An 18835-nucleotide genomic window follows, 5' to 3' on the forward strand; every position below is an offset into this window, starting at 1 on the left:
CTGGTCAATCCATCGCAATGTCGGCTATCGATCTGAACCACAGCCAAGGGGTAAGCACCTGATCGTTAAGAGTGGCAAGCTTTTGAACATGGTACTAGGTCTCTCGCGCTGCCTCCCCTAGAACGTTGTCAACAACGGTAGCCCCAAGATGCATTGTCGCGTATCTGCCACGCGACATCCTTGCCATGGTGTTTGACGAACTCTCCCGTTACGACCCCAGGCCGATTCACAACACCTGGCTTGTCCATAAGTGCTGTGGACCTCCACTATGGATAGACGCAACATACGTATGCAGACACTGGCGGTCGACCGCTTTATCATGCCCCTCGCTCTGGGCCACCTTCTCATTGTGCTCTATTGACTGTCAACGGGAGTACTGTTCTCGTTGGGGCAAGATGGTCTTGGAACGCGCGGGAGAAAAGGTGCCCCTGCATGTCCATGTCGACTTCTCGCACGTGAGGCCAGGTTCACAGGCGTACGAAACGCTTGTCAGAAACCTAGGACGCCTACGCGAAATGTGGATTGACGAAGCACTTACCTCGGACCTTCGAGCCATGATGGCCTCCTCTGCCGATGACTTACAATCCTCCCCGTTGATGATGATAGAATCCCTGCGAGTCGAGTTCCAGATGTTTGACTACGAGCAAGAAAGATCCACAGCGAGATCCACACTGCCCTTCCCCCCCAACCAATGTCCCCGGCTCAGGAGTCTCAGCGTACGCACGAAGCTCGTGGACCCCGACTGGCAGAGTATCGTCGCCCTGTCTACCAATCTCGTCTCTTTCGAGTTTCGTGGAATTTTAACCCGATTTGTACCGGGTTACCCGGACATGCTTCGCGCGCTTAACTCCATGACGGCACTGAAAGAGCTTCGACTTCAGCCGACTTTAGCAGTTGATCCAGCTTGGGACGAACACAAAGAGGTCATTGCTTACCTACCAGATCTGACTTCATTGACGATCATTACCAATGTTAATGTCTGCCTGTCCCTCCTACCTCGCCTTCGGTTTGATCGTTCAAAAGCGGAGATCTCTCTTCAACTGACAAGCCCCAACTTAGAAAGCGCAGATGTCGAGGAAGCCCTCACGAAGCATGTGTTGCAAAGGCTTGTCGCGCTGTGTCGGGACTTTGACGATATCCGTCGGTCAGGAGAAAATATTCACCAGGAAGCTACGTCCCTCACTGGAGAACAAGAACACCCCGATTCTGGCTCTGACCCGCTGAACGACATTGACATGACCCTTCACTCTCCCTCCTTCACCGTACTTCTGGACAAGCCAACGAGATCAATTGGCTTGACTATTGACCTCTCCCCCATCCACAACAACCGCTACCACCACTCGACCACGAGGTCTATTCCAGCTTTCGCCGGACTCAAGTTGACGTACCACGCACGGCAACAACATGCTGATTCAGCCATCTCCGCCTTAGTCCAAGGCCTCCCCTCTTTCTTCGCCTACACTCAGACCATCATCGCTATTTCTTCGGCCCCCTGGCCAGATGACCTATGCGATGTTCTCCTGGGCCACGCTCCTGCCATGCGCACTCTCCAGCTTAGTGGCCTGACTCGCGAAGGCAGCCGGTCGATTTTCGCCTACTTGACGCCCCGTTCACACAACGCTAAGGATGGGGAGAGCCACAATGTACTCCCGTGCCCGAAGCTTCGCCAAGTCACTATCGAGGGCTATTCGGTTGTGGATGGCTGGCGAGATGATGAAGGATATGAAGACGTTGGTGAACAGATCTGGTTCTTCGCTCCGCTTATCAAGTGTATCGCCGCTCGCCGACTACTAGGATGCCGCATCGAGCGCATTGTGCTGGGTGTCGAGTGCGATGTCGAGGTATACGATGTTGATGACCTTAGAGACTTTCTGAACTTGGAGGTGGACTGGCTTCCTCATTTGAACTTAAGATAAATCTGTCTGATTGTTACATAGGCGCAAGGTAGAGAGACAACACCGTACTTACCCTTCGTTTGATTCGCAACTTGTGGGAACGTTTTTGCTTCGAGATAGAGACATTTCATTAAACCAAAGTAGTAGTACTACTTAAGGAATGGCTTGAAGTCGTATCGTATGTGTATATGTGAAAATGCATCGTTCCATTCGCCCATCTAACCATATGCTCTATGCGCTCTTGCCCAACTCCATCAGCTGGATTTCATCCCGCAGATGTCGATATGGCGTAAACGTTTGCATGGTGGCATTATTCTGCTGACCAATCATGACGACTGTGTCGTCGTCGTCCGGCTGAGACACCATCCCGGCACTCGACTCGCCCCTGTCAGAGAACTGCATGACAGTGACATTTGAGATGTCGACTCCTTTGCTCATTGCGGTGAACTCATGCACTCGACATAGGTGAAGTTGCATGTTCGTCGCAAGCATCGTTTGCAGGATGGACTGGAACCTGTACGACGCATAGAGGTCAGAATACGTGGCGCGGGGATAGACGGCAGCTTACATCTCTATCACTTCCAAGTATGCGATCTGAAGCTCGATATTAGTAAAGTCTAGCGGTGAGCATGCAATAACCCGCACGTACAGGCGCAGTGAACTCTACAACCGCATTGATGAACGATAGAACTGCGTTCTTCAGCGCGAAACTGAGAAAAAGCAGACGAGAACATACAAAATATGACGCAGCAGTATAGTACTCCGTCTCGCATCAACGTTCCGAGTAGTTGATTAGGTGCCTTTTCCATCTGCTGCCGTAGTCTGATCATAATTGACGCGAGAAGTACTGCAAGAACATGGGTCAGATAGAGCAGATTGATGGCTATTTGCGTGCTTCTACATCGAGATTTGATACTCACTAGCTTCATTCAAGATGACAACGATGAACGTTCCTGATATACCTGTACTGTTTCCCGCCGTCTTGAAGCAAGTCGAGATAGCCGGGATCGGAGAAGGGCCAACTATGACCAGCGGGAGGTCCGTTGAGCATACACCATAGAGGATGGTCTCGGATAAGATAGATGTCGGAGGACTCACAGTGTACGGAGGGTAAGTAGATACCCAATAGAACGATGACGATAATGAGCGAGCTCTGTAGCAGCTACTCAGTTATGACGGATGGATACGACGTGTTGACACTTACAACGAGACTGGAGATGGAGATGTATTTCGGAAGACGTTTTCCGTCCCACATCGCATAGTTACGCAGACTGAATAGACCTGCATGTCTCGCGCGTTAGGCTAGCTCCCTGGTGATACTAGGAGAGAAACGGACACTGCGAGACGGTAATTGCGAAAGCTTGCGTAGCTGTAGCACTAAGGGTAAGCCTGCGAAAGACACAACAAGAAGCATGTCCGACGAACCTGTGCTTGCGAAGAACAAAGGCAAGCATGACTATGAGTACCATAAGTACATCGGTCTACATGCAAGTTAACATCTGCGACGTACGTTCTCAGAAACAGGAAACGGTAACTGGTCTAATCACCGAACTCGTCAAGAATACGTCTCGTTTTCCTAGGCTAGCGACGCACCTGAGAGCGTGATAGGTATGATAGCAAATGGAATGAACCGAGCAAGCACGTAGAGCGCCTTGCCCATACCCCATCCAGGACGTCGCCATATAAAGCGAAGCTGTAAAGAACAATGGTGCTGGTTAACACCAAATCAACCGGACGACTTCGAAAGTATGCACCTCGTCGCCCAAATTCAACAAATAGTCGTATAGCTTTACCAAGGTTAATGCTTCGAAAGGGGCTTAGGTGGCGTTCACTTACAAAGAGAGCCGTAATCGAGACTAACAGAGTGAACCGTCATCATCCAGTTGTACAAGGGCCAGCGCGAGCTGCGAACGCACCTTCAAAATACTACGAACGATGAGTTTGGAGTCAATACGAGCAGGAAGGAAGGGTCTGGCCGGGTACGCAACGAGCTGGATGACTTACGTTGACCATCTTGTACCCCTTCGCCATGTACACCAGCTCCTCATACGCCTTTTCCATCCTTGTCCACTCCTACGGCGCAGCTGGGCTTTCCTGAAGTCCAAGAGGAAGAAGGATGACGACGAGATGGAGAGGGCAGTGGTGCAGAGAGCTCTCCAGGAGCAAAGGGAATTGATCGTCGCCAACGTTTTCATGGCTCCGGCGGTGATTGAAGGTGTCGTTGACGTTGATGCAATTTGCTGGAACTAGGTTGGCAGATGTAGAGCCTCCGACGATCGGTCAGCGATCTTCTCGTGATCCTGACATCTCAGTGGGGCTGTGTGGACGCTGTGAGCTTGGAGGCAGGACAAGGCAGGATGGTAGATGGAACCATTTCTCCGAGAATTACCCAAAGCTCACTGATCAACTAGGGCCCCATTTGCAAGTAAGATAGTTCTGACATGCTAAAGCTGCAGAGCGTAACTTGAAAGGTCTTGGCCAGCAGGTCATGGTCCACAAACCGCGGGAAGTCGGACCTAAGTAATAGCGCCGGCAAAGCGGCTAAACAATATTACTGGCATATGCCTCCGTGACACATTGCGTATGATGATCAAGGATGACGCTTCCGGATGATGCACAGGATGTACTGTACTCTGATGTACTGTGTCCAGTGCTCATCAAGCCTCTACGCGTTCCTTATCTCAACTTATCTAAAGCCAAACGATCTCTTTACGTTCGTCAGAAAAGGGTGAGTCCCACAATATTGATACAAGGACCTATCATACAGCTAGTATATAAAACACGAAACAAACTTGCAGCATCAAACGTTAAAAACGGCTGATCTACTTATATGATGCGCATCAGCCTTGATGCCACTAAGCGTCTCGTTACTAACTCACCTGTCTAGCAGCCTGCCACCGGGTATACTGTAATCCAGTTATACACTCTGTCTCGCCTCCTCCGTCACAACACCACTCTCCATACTCTGCGCGCCTATCGAAACAACGCCCTGCGACTCGTACGCGACCGTCGGCCATGGCGGGATCGGCAGAGTCTCGGTCTGTCGCCCAATCATCATAACACTGCCGGTAGTGGTACTGGCATCCGAAGTCTCTTGAGGCGGCGCGTTCATGCGCGACTTGCGCTTAGCATCGATGTCGGAGAAGTTTATGGAGCTAACGTTTGTATCCGCCACCATGCCTAAGGAGGTGTTTTGATGGACGCGGCAGAGGTGCAGCTGCATGTTGGTCGCGAGTATAGTTTGCAGAACGGACTGAAACCTGAGATAAGGATGGATTGTTAGCGAGCTCGGGCAGGTCACAATATCCCGCTTACAACTCGGTCGTTTCAATGTACGCGATCTGTTCTGCAACATCAGCCTGAAAACTAGGAAACCAGACGTATATACGAAAACACACCGATACGGTGAACTGGACCACGGCATTTATCAGCGATAAGACTGGTAAATCGCTGTCAGAGTGCGAGGAACATCACCAACGAAGAGGACGCACGAAAGATGGTGATACAATAAAGCAAGCCGTCGCGCATGAGCGTCTCGAGCAGCTGGTTCCGCCCTTCTCGTATTTTGAGGCGTAGTCTGAATCCTATCGAAATAAGAAGTACTGAAAATGGGCATTAGCCGGTTCACTCGAATGTCCGCTCCAGCTTATACGAAGGATATTTCTTACTGGCTTCATTGAGCAGAACAACCATGAAGCATCCAGCCAGGGCGTGGTTGTTGCCGCCCGTTTTGAAGCAGCCAGTGATTGAAGGGATTGGGTTTGGTCCGACTGAGCATACGGCGGAGTGTCAGACAACGATGGAGCGCATAAAAGTTGCGAGAACCCAGAGCCTACATGTTATCAGTGGTAGATACAGACCCAATAGTACGCTGACGATGATCAATGCGCTCTACGATGACCATCAGGCGAAACGGAGATAAGGCGCGACGAGGGAGAACTTACAAAGAAGTTGAAGATGGAAATGCCTATCGCGATCCGGTTCCCGTTCCACATCGCGTAGTTGCGCAAGCTGAAGAGACCTGCCGACATTTCAGGTTCAGTTCATGTCCGAGGAGAAAGGTGTATACCTACATTGTGAAACCGTGATTGCAAATGTTTGCGTAGCTGAGAGGACAGTGGTGAATCTACGACCCGCTTCGGAGTCGGCATCATGGTGCTTACCGATGCTTCCGTAAAACAAAGGCGCGCATGCCTGCTCGTGCCAGCATTACACCCTTTAAACTTTCCCATCTCCCAAAGTATGGGTTCGAAACGTACCTCAGGTGATATTGTAAATGGAAGCTGACCTGCATCAAAGAATTGAGTCAACACGCAAGCTCGAGATACATGTATGTGCCTTTGACGTACCAGCCATGCTGACGGGTATCATAGCGAAGTTGATGTACTTTGCCATGACGTACAAGGACTTGCCCATGCCCCATCGAGGTACTCTCCATATGAATCGCATCTAGAGATCGTGCATTGTTAGGGACTCGCGTAGGGGAGGTAGTAGGTATAACGAGCCTCGTCTGCTATGTGGAATAAAAAGTCGTAAAGCTGAGCATTCCACCAAGTCGGGTTGAGAAGCACGAAGAAGAATTCAGAGTAAAATTACTTACGAATAATGCGGTTATCGAAACTAAAAGTTGTGATGACCATTAGCAAGCAGCCTCATATGCGTTACGGAAAGACTTGAATCCCAATCATACCTATAAAATACTGATGTTTGCGTGTCAATATCAGGATGGTTCACAGTGTCGAGGTCGGAAGGGGCATCCAGTATAATCGAAGGACTTACTCCGACCATCCTGTTCCCCTCCGCAAAATACAAGAGCTCTTCATACGCCTGTGCTTTGTCCATCTTGGCCAGTAAGGTTCTCAGCGCGAGTACTGTCCCTAGAATCGCCTAATGGTGGACGAAGAAGAGTTGAGGAACTCAGAGACCGTGACGCGGGGTGTCTGGGGAAGTGAAGAGGTGCAAAGAACTCCTGGTCGTGAAGGAGGAACGAAACGACTTATGTATTTACCTAACCTGGAGCGGCTGCGTGATGCCGGTTCGCGCTGACCGCCTGGAGTAACGGGGCCTGGAGTAACCGAGGAGTAGCCTCTTGATTGTTCGAGCCTCGTGTCAGACTCTCCGACGTCGATCGTGGAGATCGCCCACGTGGAACTCGTGGAACATGATTAAAAGTTTCTGGCATTGTCATAAGTTGCCAGCTCGGCTATCAATCTAGGTGGCATTTTGCCAGTGTCGAGCTGCATCCGCGACATGTTTAGTATACCCGGGGGAAGATCGGCTATGCGATCAGTGAGCGATCAGTGGCGATCATCTCATTTTTCGTGTATTCTTCAAGCTTGGTCATAAAACAGTCCTTGAAGCTCCGGGGCTGTTCACGCGCTGTCAGCTACTGGGCGGGATAATAGCGATAAGGTTCTCTTTACCAGCTCACATAATAGCAAAGGACAGGGGGGGCAGGCATCCTTCGTGAACACATTGCTTCCTGACATACTGTAACTGAAAACTCATAGCACACTGTAAGTCGCTCAAAGGCGTGGTGGACCATAACGTGACATTGACAAACCATCAGTTGCGACAACCCCGCTACTTTACCGGAACGCGTGTGTATGTCAGCGGGGTTCCGACATTTTCCCGACATAGCACGGGGTACATCATCATAGGCACAGTACCTGATGCCTGGTACCCTCGGATCGGCCGCATAAGTATGACACCTAAAGGCAACATGCAAGCAAGGGCTACAGGGAGCTGTAACTTGTAAGCGCCCTTGTCCCCGACTTCCACATTCGCAACTTTAATATCTCACCGGCAATGAACTCTCGTCCGCATATACCCACTATCCGACTTCATGGCTGCTGGAGGTAGCATCGCAGCTGAAAGAATTCGCAACCGGTGGGGTGGGAGTATGCGTCCCTGCGTTGAGTTTCTCTGCACCGTATCAAGCACTTTGGCGCAGTCGATACCGAGGCTGGGTTTGATACGCTCTTCTCGAGTTCTCGAGAACCCCTCGTCTGAGCTCAAGAGAAATCGGGGCCTCATTGATATCATACGTCAGGGGGGTGGCGCTTGGTGGATCACCACCTATCATCGCGCACCGCAATAGAGCAGACATATTTCCCTTACGGCAATACCTGGCTTACCAAGCGGTGAGGACATGGATATGACCTTTACAGCATCGTGATCTGTGAGGTCTGAGGTTTGATCAGGAGTGGCCTGCATATATGCGGCATTGGCGACGTCACCTGTATCTATGTCGAGCAAAGAAGAGGTCATAAGCTTCAGGCGCGAGAAAGAGACGTACAGGTGCAGCATGAGGCTATGGTGCATCTTCTCCATCGACCGAGGGCTGAACGCACCGCATATATACACTCAGCTGAAGCGCCGAGTGCTCAGAAGGTCTTTGAAGAACTTTGAATTTGTTGTCGTTTTGTGCGAAGAGGGCGCATTGCGAATGATAAAGAGTTGGCGAATGGCACCTACTTGAACTCAAGCGCCTTCAGCGATCCACTTGAACTTGTGAGCTTCCGGGGCTTGCAAGCATCCGTAAAGGTACTCTGAGGTGTTTTCATGGGCATTAGAGGTCAAATTGTGCTCTGTAGGGGATCTAGTGGTCGTCGTCGACAAGGTTAGCTCGCAACCTACAGCGGGAAAAGCCGAGATGGAGCGGCGGAGATAAAGTTGCTTCACGAATGAAGTGGTTCTATAGCTCACAATGAGCCGAACAAAGTGCGCCGTCGCAAATCCAGCTGTACCCTCCTCCACCCCCGTCCCTCGTCCTGTTTGTCTCAACACCATCTTCGGCGCAAGTCAATCCATTCAGTACTCCAGTCTGGAGCTACGTTAGAGTAAAGGCTGGGCGATTGACCGGTGAGCTGAGTCTTCTATTCTCCGCGAGATTCGGCGCTCGAGGATTTGCACCTGCTACAAACCACTTGCCCCAGTCATCCACCTATCAACAACGGCCCAGTTCATGGGTCCAACGCCCAATTTATCGCTTTTTACTCCTCCACACATCCCGTTATCAGCCTTTCGCGAAGGTTCTGTTGCTAATAATGGTCCACAGAATCATCTCCTTGGTGCACGGCGCACGCGGTTGTGCGCATACCATACCAGTTCGTCCTCGTCATAATTAGCCAGGCATCACCCACGAGGGCTTGCCAAATAGCCGGCCGCCTGCTAGCCCCCCTCTGCCCTTCTCGCATCCCTCGCATCTGCCATCCCCATCTCATGCTCTGAGCTCGAGTCGCACCTACAACCGAGGAACAAACACCAACTGAACGTGAGGAAAGGATGTCGACGTCTAGTCTTGCCTCTTCATCCACAATCTCAGTAACGCCCACGTCGTCCCTTTCACAGGATGCGACGGGCTCAGCATCGGCGTCAAGTCCCTCAGCTGTATCGACTGATAGTGCTGATGGAATGCCCTCTGGCCTCGCGTCCAATGCAACGCTGTACCGTGCGTCTCTTCCTCTTCTCGTTCAGTGTGCATATGCTTATAGTCGCCTCATCTCGCCTTTCCCTTCCTTCTCTCCACTCCACGCCTCCCCGTCGTATAATTGGACTACTTTCACACGATATTATATTCTGCTTTCCTCGGTCGATCACTGCTTTGCTGACCATCCACGTACCCTACATCTCGGCATCTTACACTCCCCTATCCACGCGGGACTGAACTAACGCACTCAAATGGGGTCTCCGGGCATTTTGTCTGCTCTTATGGATCTATGGACCTGTGTCCAATCGATCACTCTCGCCTATCGTAAACCTCCACCCCCACCCTTCTCTTCTCTCTCATGCTTCCTTCCCACCCTTCGCTAAAACCTGCTTCACCTTTCTTGTTCTGCTCTTCTGCGTCACACCACTCTGCTATGCTTTATAATAATACTCCCTGTGCGCGAATCTTGGCCGTTCTCTTTTCTCCGCCCCGTTCTGCACGTACATCCATCCCCACCCGCCATTATCTATTCTTTCGATCGTCATAACATCTACTTTTCATCCATTCATCCGTCCTCGCACGCACGCGCACGGAACTCACATGGCCGATTCCGCGACGGCGAGCGTCACCGGTAACGTGGGTTATTCCCCGTCTGCAGTGTACACATTCCTAGGTCTGTCCCATACCCTTGCTGTTTCTTGTCGAGTTCTTATTGATACCTCCCTTCCCTCTCCTCTCGTCTACGCCAACGTTTGCTCACCAACCTGAATATCGATATCAACACCGGCGATTCGCTCTCATTCTGCACTCATGAACGTGAACCCCATCGACCCGCTCACGCACTCGCCCTTCCCACCTCTCCGTTTGTCGTATACTGCGCTAATAGCCACTCTCGTCCTCCTTCTCGCCGTCTCTTCCGGCATCGTCATCCGCAGCCTCGTCATGAGGAGACGACATCAACGTTTTGTTGAAGCTGCCATTCGCGCGGGCACGTGGAATCCCTCGCGGGATCCGTTCAATAATGTGCTGATGAATGACCTTGGGCTTGGGGGGAGAAGGCGAAGGAGGAAGGATATTGGAGAGAAGCCGAGATTATGGGAGGTTAGGCTAGTGAATGAGGAAAGTGAGGATGAGGATGGGACAGAGGAAGAGGCAGGTTTGGGCAAAGGGAAGGACGTGACGCCTATGGGGACGGGAAGAACGGAGTGGGCGGATATTATGGTGCATCTCTTCCGTTCTTTCACGAGTATTCGCATGGCGGCTAACGCGGACTGCCCATGAATAGCCCCTATCAGCCCGGTACATGAATCCCCGCTCAACCTCGAGATCGCGCTCGCGCAGTGCCTCACGAGACGTGTCACCCAATCCCGACTTTGACCCTGACGCTAGCCAGCGGACACGATGGAGGCGCTTCCTCGACATCATTGGCTGGCGACAGCCAGACGACCGTAGTCGTCGTTCTCGGTCACATTCACGACGTCGCTCGAGATCTCGCTCGGGAGTGCACTCGCGATCACCTACTACACGCCCGTCACCTTCACCTTCACCATCATCCCGACATACTCCGGCTGCCGCTCCCTCACCAGCTCCGGTGATGACTACTGGTTCCGGATTGCTTGCTGTACCAAACGCTGGCGACGGAGAGAAACTCGACTTGGAGATACCGCAGCCGCCGCCACTGCGCGTGACTGTGCTAATCACGATGCCGTTCCAGCAGTCGTTCCACAGGGAGCGATTAGATGCGGATGAGGGTCCGCCGCCGGTGGTGGAGTTTGGGGTTGTGGATGTGGAAGTTGGGGGTGAGGACGTTTAGAACGCTTGAATTCATTTGTTTTCAGATGTCACGCTTAGACGCCCGTATCAACGTCAGCGATAGGGTAGGCGCTTTGTATAATAGACAGGCTGTACGCAGTGCTGTATACTCTTTGAGGCTGGGTCTGGTCTTCTATAAAAGCCTTACGCGGTACATGGCCGTTTCCACCAGGGCCAGTAGGGTTGGGATAGGGATCGAGGCTATCGCACATATTCTAAGACGATGAGCGCTTGCTAATTGCTGTACGCTCGGAAGCCACCGATGTGACCCCGTGTTCACAGCATGTTCGCAAGCTTATCAGTCTGCGAGGAGCCCAAGCTGTACGTCCATCTCAACCGCGTACCACCATGAACCTGAGTACGTCTTCCCTTTTCCCCCTCCGTCCCGTTTCTCCAGCCTCCGGGCTGACCAATTTCACCACAGATACAAGCAACCACGAAGACTGGAAGAACCTTGCGCGGGAATGCGCACAAGGCGCTATCTACGACTCGTCCGAACGTCTGCCTCATTCCAAGTGTCTTCCGAATACGCGAGTCAACGTTCTCAACGACCTCAGAGCCCTCGCTCACGATGGCTCTCGCAAGGTTGTCTAGGTCTCCAGCGAGTCCGGGTCCGGCAAGTCGACGATCATGCACACGCTGGCGGACGAGCTCCGTCAGGAGGGCACGCTCGCCGGTACCTTTTTCTTTTCCAGGAAGCATACCAAGCGCAGCACGTTCGAGCGCGTCATCCTCACGTTTGCGTATCAGCTTGGTTTGCAGCACCACTTCGCCCAGGAAGTTATCATGAAAGCCATCCACGATGACCCCGCTCTCCTCTCCTCTGAGAAGTCGCCTCGCGATCAGCTTGAGAAACTCGTCATTGAGCCTCTGCGAGCGATGGCGCACATCTGGAAAGACAAGGGTGGCGCCTCGCTCATTCTCGATGCTCTAGACGAAGGTACTTCCGACGGGACCCACCACATTGTCTCCTTCATTCGCCTCCTCCTCCTCCTCATCCGCGACGACCCCCTACCCATACCCGTCCAAAACATATTTATTTCTAGCAGGCTGTGGTCAGAAATCCGTAGCATAATGCATGACAGCTCTCATCAAGGCCTTGTGCGGACGGTGTTACTGGAGCAGTATGACTCCCAAGAGGACGTACATATTTATTTTCAGGAGAGGTTCAGGCGCATATACGAGGTGCATGAGCTTTCCTGGCTGGTTGATCAGCCTTGGCCGTCTGACGACGTCGTCGCAATGCTACGCGAATGAGCTAAGGGACGCTTTATATTCGCAGCCACCATAGTCCGCTTCATTGATCAGGCCCAACCTCAAGATCGACTTGAACTCGTACGCAGCATGCTATACGTTGACGTACAACAGACGTGGGGAAGCATCGACCACTTCTACACTTCTATAATCAATAGCATCGATCAGCCTACTCGCAGTATGGGCTTACGATATCTATCCCTCATCATCCATCTCGCTGAACCACTCCCCTTCGTTGACTTGAACCGGTTTTTCAGAACTAATATCTACCATTCCCTCCTCCCATTTTCAGCACTAGTACATATTCCTGCCCTCAATTCCCTGGATGTAGTTGAGACACTTCATAGCTCGTTTCCGGACTTTCTGCAGACACAGCTTACACGAGTCGGCGTTGGGAACCTTCAGGTTCATCGTCCTTTGGCTAGCCGCTGTTTCGTGACAATGGCAAGGTTTCTCAAGCGCGACCTTTGTGGTCTCGGTGATTCCTCACTGCTACACGACGAAATCCGCGACTTTGACCAACGACGCCGCGCAATCCCCCGTGCACTTCGCTACGCTTGCATTCACTGGCTATTCCATCTTCGGGGATGCGCGGTTGACGAAGAACTAGAACAGCAACTACTCGAGTTTTTAGAGGCAAGACTTTTGTTCGCGATCGAGGCATACTCGCTACTCGGCGAACTAGGTACCTGCGTAGAGCTGCTGCGGTCGGCAAGGAAGCTAGTTACGGTGAGATTGCGTCGGATTTCTGGGCCAAATATATGTCCGCTAAACCTGCATCCGTAGGGTTGGACGTTCCGGCACAAAATTGACGTGTTAGATCTTCTCTATGACAGCTGGCGATTGACTCTGGAGTTCTTCTTTCCCATCAGTTGCTCAGCTCTTCACGTGTACGAATCCGCTTTCCCGCACTGCCCAGTAAATTCAAAGTTACGGCTTACATACGAGTCTAACCCTGCGACAAAGTCCACCGATATGCTCGTCGATGATTGTCTGGAAGATTACTGGAACTGTGAAACACGAGTCATAAACCTGTCGGAGGAGTATTGTCATTTCGCCCTATCCCTTGACGGCTCTCAAATAGCCGGTGCTTCCAGAGGTGGCTGTATCAGCGTGTGGGATACTGCCTCTGGGCTACTGGTCTCATCCCCGTCATTGAAGGTGGACTCTTATCTTTGCGGGCTCGCTCTTAATGGTCCCGTCATTGCGCTTCTCCGACAGAGCGAGTGCATCTTGTTGAAACTGGAAGATGGTACATCCGACAGGATCAAATGTTCAGAGCGTCTCCACTCTATCGCATTCACTGGAGACGGCACCAAGCTCGCTTTGGCTGATGTATCATTCCACGAGGAAGCCTGCAGAACTGAGATTATTATCTACGCTGTCAAGACAAAGCTCCAAGTGTGCAAATGCATTATCCCTCACCATATCCCTTGCCTCTACGACGACGAGACGCTGATTCTTGATTTTTCTCCCGACGGTGCTTCGCTTATGATCGCCACCGATGTTAAAGTTTACATCTTTAACACGACGTCCGGGCGCCTGCTCGGACAAATCAAGTCGTCCTGGCACCCGCTTGGACCACTCGAGCCATCCTGGCGCCCGTTTGGACCACTCGACTCGGAGACGTTCAATAGTGAAGCTTTCTTCAGTCCAGATGGAAACTTTATCGTTCATCTTAAGGTCCCGTTTGATTCCTCAACGGGAAATGTAGATTACATTGCTGTTCATGAGAATGCGCATGAAGATGGTAAAACTATCCAATCACCTCTCTCGTTACAACGAGGCAGTCCAGAAGGCAATGTGGGGTTGATTAGGTGGCGCGGCGAAGTCGTAGGAGTGAAGGTCGGCAATAAAATGGCTAGAATTTTTGGTTGGGGCAGGACTCCCTGGAAACCTGAAAACGAAGAGTACTAGTGCTATTCCACGTGTCTAATTCGCGATCGTGAACTCCACATCATAGATTTGACCCATCCTACCTTGCATCGCGCCACTCAAGAGTCTAGCACCATGGTTCTGGGACTTGATCAACAGGATTCTACGTTCGCATGTGCCTCAAGAGACGCTAGTCTAAAGGCGTACAGTTATGAGGATGAAAACAAAGGCGATCACTGGCAAATCTCCATAGTAACCTCCGAGCGTTCGTCGACTGAGGTTTGCAGATTTGCTACCGAATTCGATCAATATCAAATTGCCAGCGATAAATGGCTATTCTCACCCAAATCTACGTACTTCGCTGGGTACCCCCCTTATGCACCGCTGTATCTATGGGACATCAAGACGGGCCGTCAAATATTCTCGTTTTGGAGGTGTCAAATGATTTTCTCTTGGATTCAACATGTAGTCTTCTCTGAAGACGAATCTATGATCGCGCTCATCATTCGAATTGAGGATCGGAGGCATGCTATTGTTTTATTTTCTTGGGATGGCAGCACATTTCAGCTAGCATGCGAATCCACATATGACGGAACCTCTGTCCGTATCGTTTCTCTCGAACAGCACGTGGTTGACATTTGGCTCGTCGGTCTCGGCACATGTATTGATCATATCCAGTGGCATTGGAAGATGGGAGTGGACGCGAATACTCTGATGGCGTCCTATACGCTACCTTCCAATTTATCTCCGACGTCTCTGACGCATCGTGATTGGATTCGTCGTATTTGTACCAGTCCCAGCCTCAGGCGGCTGTACTGGTCGATCCCGTTCACGTCCCAGAGATACAATACTATGAACCTCAAAATGCAACCTATATCCTCCTTTGATGCGAACCCAAAAGGCTCTTATGAATGGGACGAGGACTGTTCAGATGCTTGTTTCGACGCGCTCTCGTTTTCAGACCTTTGCATGGACAGACACGGCTGGCTTCGAAAAAGAAACCACAGGATCTGCTGGCTGCCTTCACGATACAGACCCAACTTTGGCCGCGAGCCACTTCAGCTCTTCGTACAAGGAGATAAAGTGACAGTCAGGCTTAATCGGGACGAAAGACGGTTTACTATACGACTGTTGAAGACGAAGATCGAGTTCTTTGATTAGATGTATACGCAGATACCTCTTGATGTCGACTCTCAGATCATGTATCATTGTTAGTCCTTATGCAATATGAACCCACGAATTTATCAGCGAATTGAGATTATCATGTAACGGACTCACATTCTGCCCATCTTCCATCAGCTTCAAGGCCAACATCCAGGATAGAAACTGGCTTACGATCCCTTTCAGTCCTGTAACCGGATAGGATAAATGAGCAGACGTTGTCGGATCATCACGAACACTACTTTTCTGTAGCAAATAGCTATTGGTCGCCGCCCTTGTGCCTGTTTCGCTAGCCCGATTCCTGTGGTGCCAATCAGAACACATGTGCAATGTGTATCGTCAGCTATAGGTGACAAACTAAGTGTTACTTACATCGGGCTTCTGCTTCTTCAAGCCATCAAATATATACGCTGCAGTCGCTGGCTAGGATGGGCAACTTACTCTGAACCGCCATGAAGAAATGGTAAGTATAAGAGATCAGGCTACCGGAGGCTGACTTAGACGCTAAGCTTTGGTACACTGTCGAGCTCACTGCGCTTCGCATGAATATGGCACCCTAACCCGGCTCCTCAGAAACGTCACAACTGAAAATCAGCGTCATTAGCATGAGAATAATGCCTGACAAGCACTGACTTGAGGCATGAGGATCTATCAGGCAGGACGGGCGATAGAAAGTCGTTGGGATCGTAGCGGTTATGTTATCACCAACGCTGACGGGATAAGATATTCATGCAAGGGAATAACGCATCGTAAATTTATATCAAGGACGTACCAGCCGTATACCCGGTGTAGAGGTACAGTACATTGCAGGGTAGCTTGGAGCAACCTTGGGAAGCGACCCTGGGAGCAGAAACAAAGCGAGTTCAGCCAATCTCGGTCTGGAGGCGAGAATAGAGCCGCCGGTGGCGCATTGGAGGCGTGCTAAGCCAGCTCGAGGCCCGAACGCCACCTACCCAAGTCGTGTCCCAACTTAAGATCGGTCCATAAATTGGTATGACGTAGTACCTGGCTCGTCAAGCCGGTCTGCAATGTGGAATCCAGTCACTGTAGTTGTATGGAGGATGCCTTCCGACGACGGACCTTTGGCAAGTTAAGTTGCAAATCCAGCGCTCCTAGCATGAGCGTCCTACGTAATTCTCGCGGAGGGTCCTGAGGCATCAGCTCGTCTCTGGGCACAGGAGGAATACCGGCGAATTGCCAGATAGCAGGTCAATACAGTACGCGGGACCTGTTACTCCCATGAATGACCTCTTCTCTGAGCACATCGAGTTGGCCATGGGAGCGGAATCACTCACCTTTATTCACCGTAGTGGATGTAAGTATATGTGGGCCTGCGTGGATCCTCGAGGCCCTGGGCGTCTGCGGTGACTTGTGGATACACCGCTGGGCTCCTCAATTTGCAACCGTCCATACTCCTTTCTTTACCTCCATACCCCGCTCATTCGCCAGTCACCGTACCTCCTCTTGATCTCCCCCATACCAGCTCTGGTAACTGCCGGATAGTACCCGTCTATCAAGCTAGTGCACGCGCAGCAAGTCCGCTTACAACAGATAGTAGCCGTCGCAGACGGAGTGACGTATAAGTAGCGAAAGGAAGGAAGCCGGAAGATGGAAACCTGCCGCGGGATGTTCAAGTGAGTCTCTGCCTCGCGTCGCCTCCGCTTCCCCCTATATACTTCCCCGGACTCTGCACCCGGCCCCCTTGGCTTGCCCTTGTGCCTCCCTCTCACCTCACTTACTCGTCACTTTTGCTCTACATTGACTTACTTACGACTCACTCACCACCTCTCGTTTACTCTCTTGAAGTCACCTCTCTCACCAAGCCATGATGATACGTGAGCCTGAGCCTCTCGAGGTCGACTGCACCCCGCGCATCTTCGATAGGTTCCCTCAATATGCTCCCATACGACCGCCCACCTCCAGAACAACGGCGGCGACCATGGGCAGCACCAATGCCAGGCCCGGAGCAGCACCACTGGACGTCGCCAAACCGAGTCCTACTCCACGGTCACAAGAGCAAGCAGTTCAAGGCAACCCCATCCTCCCGCCAGAGCTCGAGCGCGAGATTCTCCTTTACACGGTGAAGACGTACCGCGGGACGACGGTGAAGCTTATGCTAGTTGCACACCGGGTACACGAATGGTGCGTCGTCCTTCCATCGTCTCCATCCCAGCGCCTGTCCCTCGATGCTGGGGTGGTCTGAGGTCTGTTCGGGTACTAACGATAAGCCCGTCTCCCCACATGCACCAACGTCATGCACCCGTTCCTCCCGGGCCGGCCTTCCGCTTTCCCCTGCATCCTTTCCTCGACCCGCATATCATACCCTCTCATCACAGGCTCGAAACACACCTATACAGCACCATCGTCCTCCGGCACGCAGGTCACACTGCGCGCTTCCTCGCCTGCCTCCACCAGCGCACCCAGTACCGTGCGTTCGCGGCCTCGCGCATCGCATCGCTGTGCATCAGCCAGCGGGTACCACTGAGTCTCGCGCAGCACGTTCTCTCGCTATGCACTGGCACGTCGAACGTCGCGCTCTGGGTAGCACCCAACACGGATGCGCCCAAGGTGCTCGAGCCGTTACTTGACAAGATGCCGCTGCGCAGGATGTCGGTGAACTTGTCGACGCTGCTGGTGCATCCTGGGGCTAGCGGAGGTGGGGGTGAGGGAGGAACAGCAGTAGGAGATGAAGGAGGGGCAGAAGTGAAAAGGCCGTACGGCCTTGCCACCCATCCGCTCTTCGCGCGCCTTTCGCACCTCGATATCGTGAATCACTGGGCACTGTGGACGTCAACGCTGGGGCTCGAACGTCTTCCGAACCTCACGCACGTCTCTTTCCGCTTCTGGGCTAGAGGAAATGTCGGTGCTGCGCTGCGCCTCCTTCTGGGCGAGTGCGAGCGGCTCGAGGTGCTGGTGCTGCTGAGCGACAAGGTCGTTGTGCCCATGGCACAGAAGTATTTGGAGAGCGAAGGGGTATGCGATCCTAGAGTGGTGGTGATGCTGTATACAAGCGATGCGGAGAGCTGGGAAGAGCTGCAGCGGGGCGGGATGGGCGCGTGGGAGAAGGCGGAGAGGATTGTTAGGTGGAGACGGAGGACTGGTGGTGAGTCGTTTGGTGGTTTCTTGTGGATAAAGCTAACTGGCACGTTCTAGCTGGTCCATATACTCTTCCGGAGGACGCATAGCGAGAATGGTGTTCCTGTTACTCGTCGCCTTCGTTTCCTGCACTTTTTGCTTCAAGCCTTTCAATCGCCCGTGCAATCGTGTATTCATCCCTTTCCGAACGTTCGTGTATTACATACTCTCAACTTCAACAAGCGCGACTTCTGTACCATAGTCATCTTATGTCCATTAGTATACCCTACCTTTCAGCCGCTTCGCACTTCTCACTGTTATTCTGGCAAAC

At 51.9% G+C, this 18835-nt stretch overlaps 9 protein-coding genes across 9 annotated transcripts; 6 read left to right on the forward strand and 3 right to left on the reverse strand.

Annotated features, from left to right (window-relative positions):
- The first annotated feature begins 32 nt into the window (after positions 1–32).
- CONPUDRAFT_140350 (uncharacterized protein) lies at positions 33–2109 on the forward strand. Its single transcript, XM_007776880.1, has 2 exons — positions 33–50; positions 99–2109. Exon 2 carries the CDS (start codon positions 186–188, stop codon positions 1914–1916), a length of 1731 nt encoding a protein of 576 aa, XP_007775070.1. The 5' UTR covers positions 33–50; positions 99–185; the 3' UTR covers positions 1917–2109.
- On the reverse strand, positions 2073–4157 carry CONPUDRAFT_169881 (uncharacterized protein). The gene is made up of 15 exons (XM_007776881.1): positions 3900–4157; positions 3812–3821; positions 3732–3751; positions 3650–3682; positions 3489–3588; positions 3406–3434; positions 3321–3351; positions 3232–3264; positions 3100–3176; positions 2994–3048; positions 2816–2917; positions 2632–2742; positions 2545–2585; positions 2464–2489; positions 2073–2409 (listed from the first exon to the last, which is right to left on the reverse strand). The coding sequence occupies exons 1-15, from the start codon at positions 3954–3956 to the stop codon at positions 2127–2129; spliced, it is 1008 nt and encodes a 335-aa protein (XP_007775071.1). The 5' UTR covers positions 3957–4157; the 3' UTR covers positions 2073–2126.
- Positions 4158–4812: 655 nt separating this feature from the next.
- CONPUDRAFT_159786 (uncharacterized protein) lies at positions 4813–6737 on the reverse strand (the record flags this gene model as incomplete). The annotated part of the gene is made up of 12 exons (XM_007776882.1): positions 4813–5155; positions 5211–5236; positions 5294–5334; positions 5387–5479; positions 5564–5665; positions 5732–5786; positions 5840–5916; positions 5969–6001; positions 6059–6089; positions 6155–6183; positions 6245–6344; positions 6675–6737. 12 exons carry the CDS (start codon positions 6735–6737, stop codon positions 4813–4815), a joined length of 993 nt encoding a protein of 330 aa, XP_007775072.1.
- Positions 6738–8633: 1896 nt separating this feature from the next.
- On the forward strand, positions 8634–11308 carry CONPUDRAFT_147561 (uncharacterized protein). Its single transcript, XM_007776883.1, has 5 exons — positions 8634–8759; positions 8956–9348; positions 9986–10000; positions 10214–10548; positions 10613–11308. Exons 2-5 carry the CDS (start codon positions 9183–9185, stop codon positions 11138–11140), a joined length of 1044 nt encoding a protein of 347 aa, XP_007775073.1. The 5' UTR covers positions 8634–8759; positions 8956–9182; the 3' UTR covers positions 11141–11308.
- Positions 11309–11487: 179 nt separating this feature from the next.
- On the forward strand, positions 11488–12515 carry CONPUDRAFT_169884 (uncharacterized protein; the record flags this gene model as incomplete). Its single annotated transcript, XM_007776884.1, has 3 exons — positions 11488–11497; positions 11564–11673; positions 11734–12515. The coding sequence occupies 3 exons, from the start codon at positions 11488–11490 to the stop codon at positions 12394–12396; spliced, it is 783 nt and encodes a 260-aa protein (XP_007775074.1). The 3' UTR covers positions 12397–12515.
- A 43-nt stretch (positions 12516–12558) lies between these two features.
- On the forward strand, positions 12559–14356 carry CONPUDRAFT_147562 (uncharacterized protein). Its single transcript, XM_007776885.1, has 2 exons — positions 12559–13122; positions 13180–14356. Exons 1-2 carry the CDS (start codon positions 12574–12576, stop codon positions 14308–14310), a joined length of 1680 nt encoding a protein of 559 aa, XP_007775075.1. The 5' UTR covers positions 12559–12573; the 3' UTR covers positions 14311–14356.
- Positions 14357–15950: 1594 nt separating this feature from the next.
- Positions 15951–16903, reverse strand: CONPUDRAFT_85698 (uncharacterized protein). The gene is made up of 6 exons (XM_007776886.1): positions 16735–16903; positions 16510–16597; positions 16383–16452; positions 16202–16269; positions 16063–16139; positions 15951–16013 (listed from the first exon to the last, which is right to left on the reverse strand). Exons 2-5 carry the CDS (start codon positions 16585–16587, stop codon positions 16131–16133), a joined length of 225 nt encoding a protein of 74 aa, XP_007775076.1. The 5' UTR covers positions 16588–16597; positions 16735–16903; the 3' UTR covers positions 15951–16013; positions 16063–16130.
- Positions 16904–17254: 351 nt separating this feature from the next.
- Positions 17255–17632, forward strand: CONPUDRAFT_159790 (uncharacterized protein; the record flags this gene model as incomplete). Its single annotated transcript, XM_007776887.1, has 1 exon — positions 17255–17632. The coding sequence occupies one exon, from the start codon at positions 17255–17257 to the stop codon at positions 17630–17632; it is 378 nt and encodes a 125-aa protein (XP_007775077.1).
- Positions 17633–17648: 16 nt separating this feature from the next.
- CONPUDRAFT_85699 (uncharacterized protein) lies at positions 17649–18831 on the forward strand. Its single transcript, XM_007776888.1, has 2 exons — positions 17649–18532; positions 18583–18831. Exons 1-2 carry the CDS (start codon positions 17671–17673, stop codon positions 18612–18614), a joined length of 894 nt encoding a protein of 297 aa, XP_007775078.1. The 5' UTR covers positions 17649–17670; the 3' UTR covers positions 18615–18831.
- Positions 18832–18835: the final 4 nt, after the last annotated feature.

Source organism: Coniophora puteana (assembly GCF_000271625.1).
Source record: "Coniophora puteana RWD-64-598 SS2 unplaced genomic scaffold CONPUscaffold_18, whole genome shotgun sequence".
Lineage (NCBI taxonomy): Eukaryota > Fungi > Basidiomycota > Agaricomycetes > Boletales > Coniophoraceae > Coniophora > Coniophora puteana.

Bases quoted from the DNA above. Each gene is read 5' to 3' on its own strand.
- CONPUDRAFT_140350 (XM_007776880.1), top strand. From the start codon at position 186: ATGGTGTTTGACGAACTCTCCCGTTACGACCCCAGGCCGATTCACAAC.
- CONPUDRAFT_169881 (XM_007776881.1), bottom strand. From the start codon at position 3,956: ATGGAAAAGGCGTATGAGGAGCTGGTGTACATGGCGAAGGGGTACAAG. The intron at 3,589-3,649 runs GTGCATACTTTC...TGTTCTTTACAG, and splicing joins TGTTGAATTTGGGCGACGAG to CTTCGCTTTATATGGCGACG. The intron at 3,352-3,405 runs GTACGTCGCAGA...TGGTACTCATAG, and splicing joins CGTTTCCTGTTTCTGAGAAC to TCATGCTTGCCTTTGTTCTT.
- CONPUDRAFT_147561 (XM_007776883.1), top strand. From the start codon at position 9,183: ATGTCGACGTCTAGTCTTGCCTCTTCATCCACAATCTCAGTAACGCCC. The intron at 10,549-10,612 runs GTGCATCTCTTC...GCCCATGAATAG, and splicing joins CGGAGTGGGCGGATATTATG to CCCCTATCAGCCCGGTACAT.
- CONPUDRAFT_147562 (XM_007776885.1), top strand. From the start codon at position 12,574: ATGGGCTTACGATATCTATCCCTCATCATCCATCTCGCTGAACCACTC. The intron at 13,123-13,179 runs GTGAGATTGCGT...CTGCATCCGTAG, and splicing joins CGGCAAGGAAGCTAGTTACG to GGTTGGACGTTCCGGCACAA.
- CONPUDRAFT_85698 (XM_007776886.1), bottom strand. From the start codon at position 16,587: ATGCCTCAGGACCCTCCGCGAGAATTACGTAGGACGCTCATGCTAGGA. The intron at 16,453-16,509 runs GTCCGTCGTCGG...TCCACATTGCAG, and splicing joins TGCAACTTAACTTGCCAAAG to ACCGGCTTGACGAGCCAGGT. The intron at 16,270-16,382 runs GTAGGTGGCGTT...TTCTGCTCCCAG, and splicing joins TAAGTTGGGACACGACTTGG to GGTCGCTTCCCAAGGTTGCT.
- CONPUDRAFT_85699 (XM_007776888.1), top strand. From the start codon at position 17,671: ATGCACCAACGTCATGCACCCGTTCCTCCCGGGCCGGCCTTCCGCTTT. The intron at 18,533-18,582 runs GTGAGTCGTTTG...GGCACGTTCTAG, and splicing joins GTGGAGACGGAGGACTGGTG to CTGGTCCATATACTCTTCCG.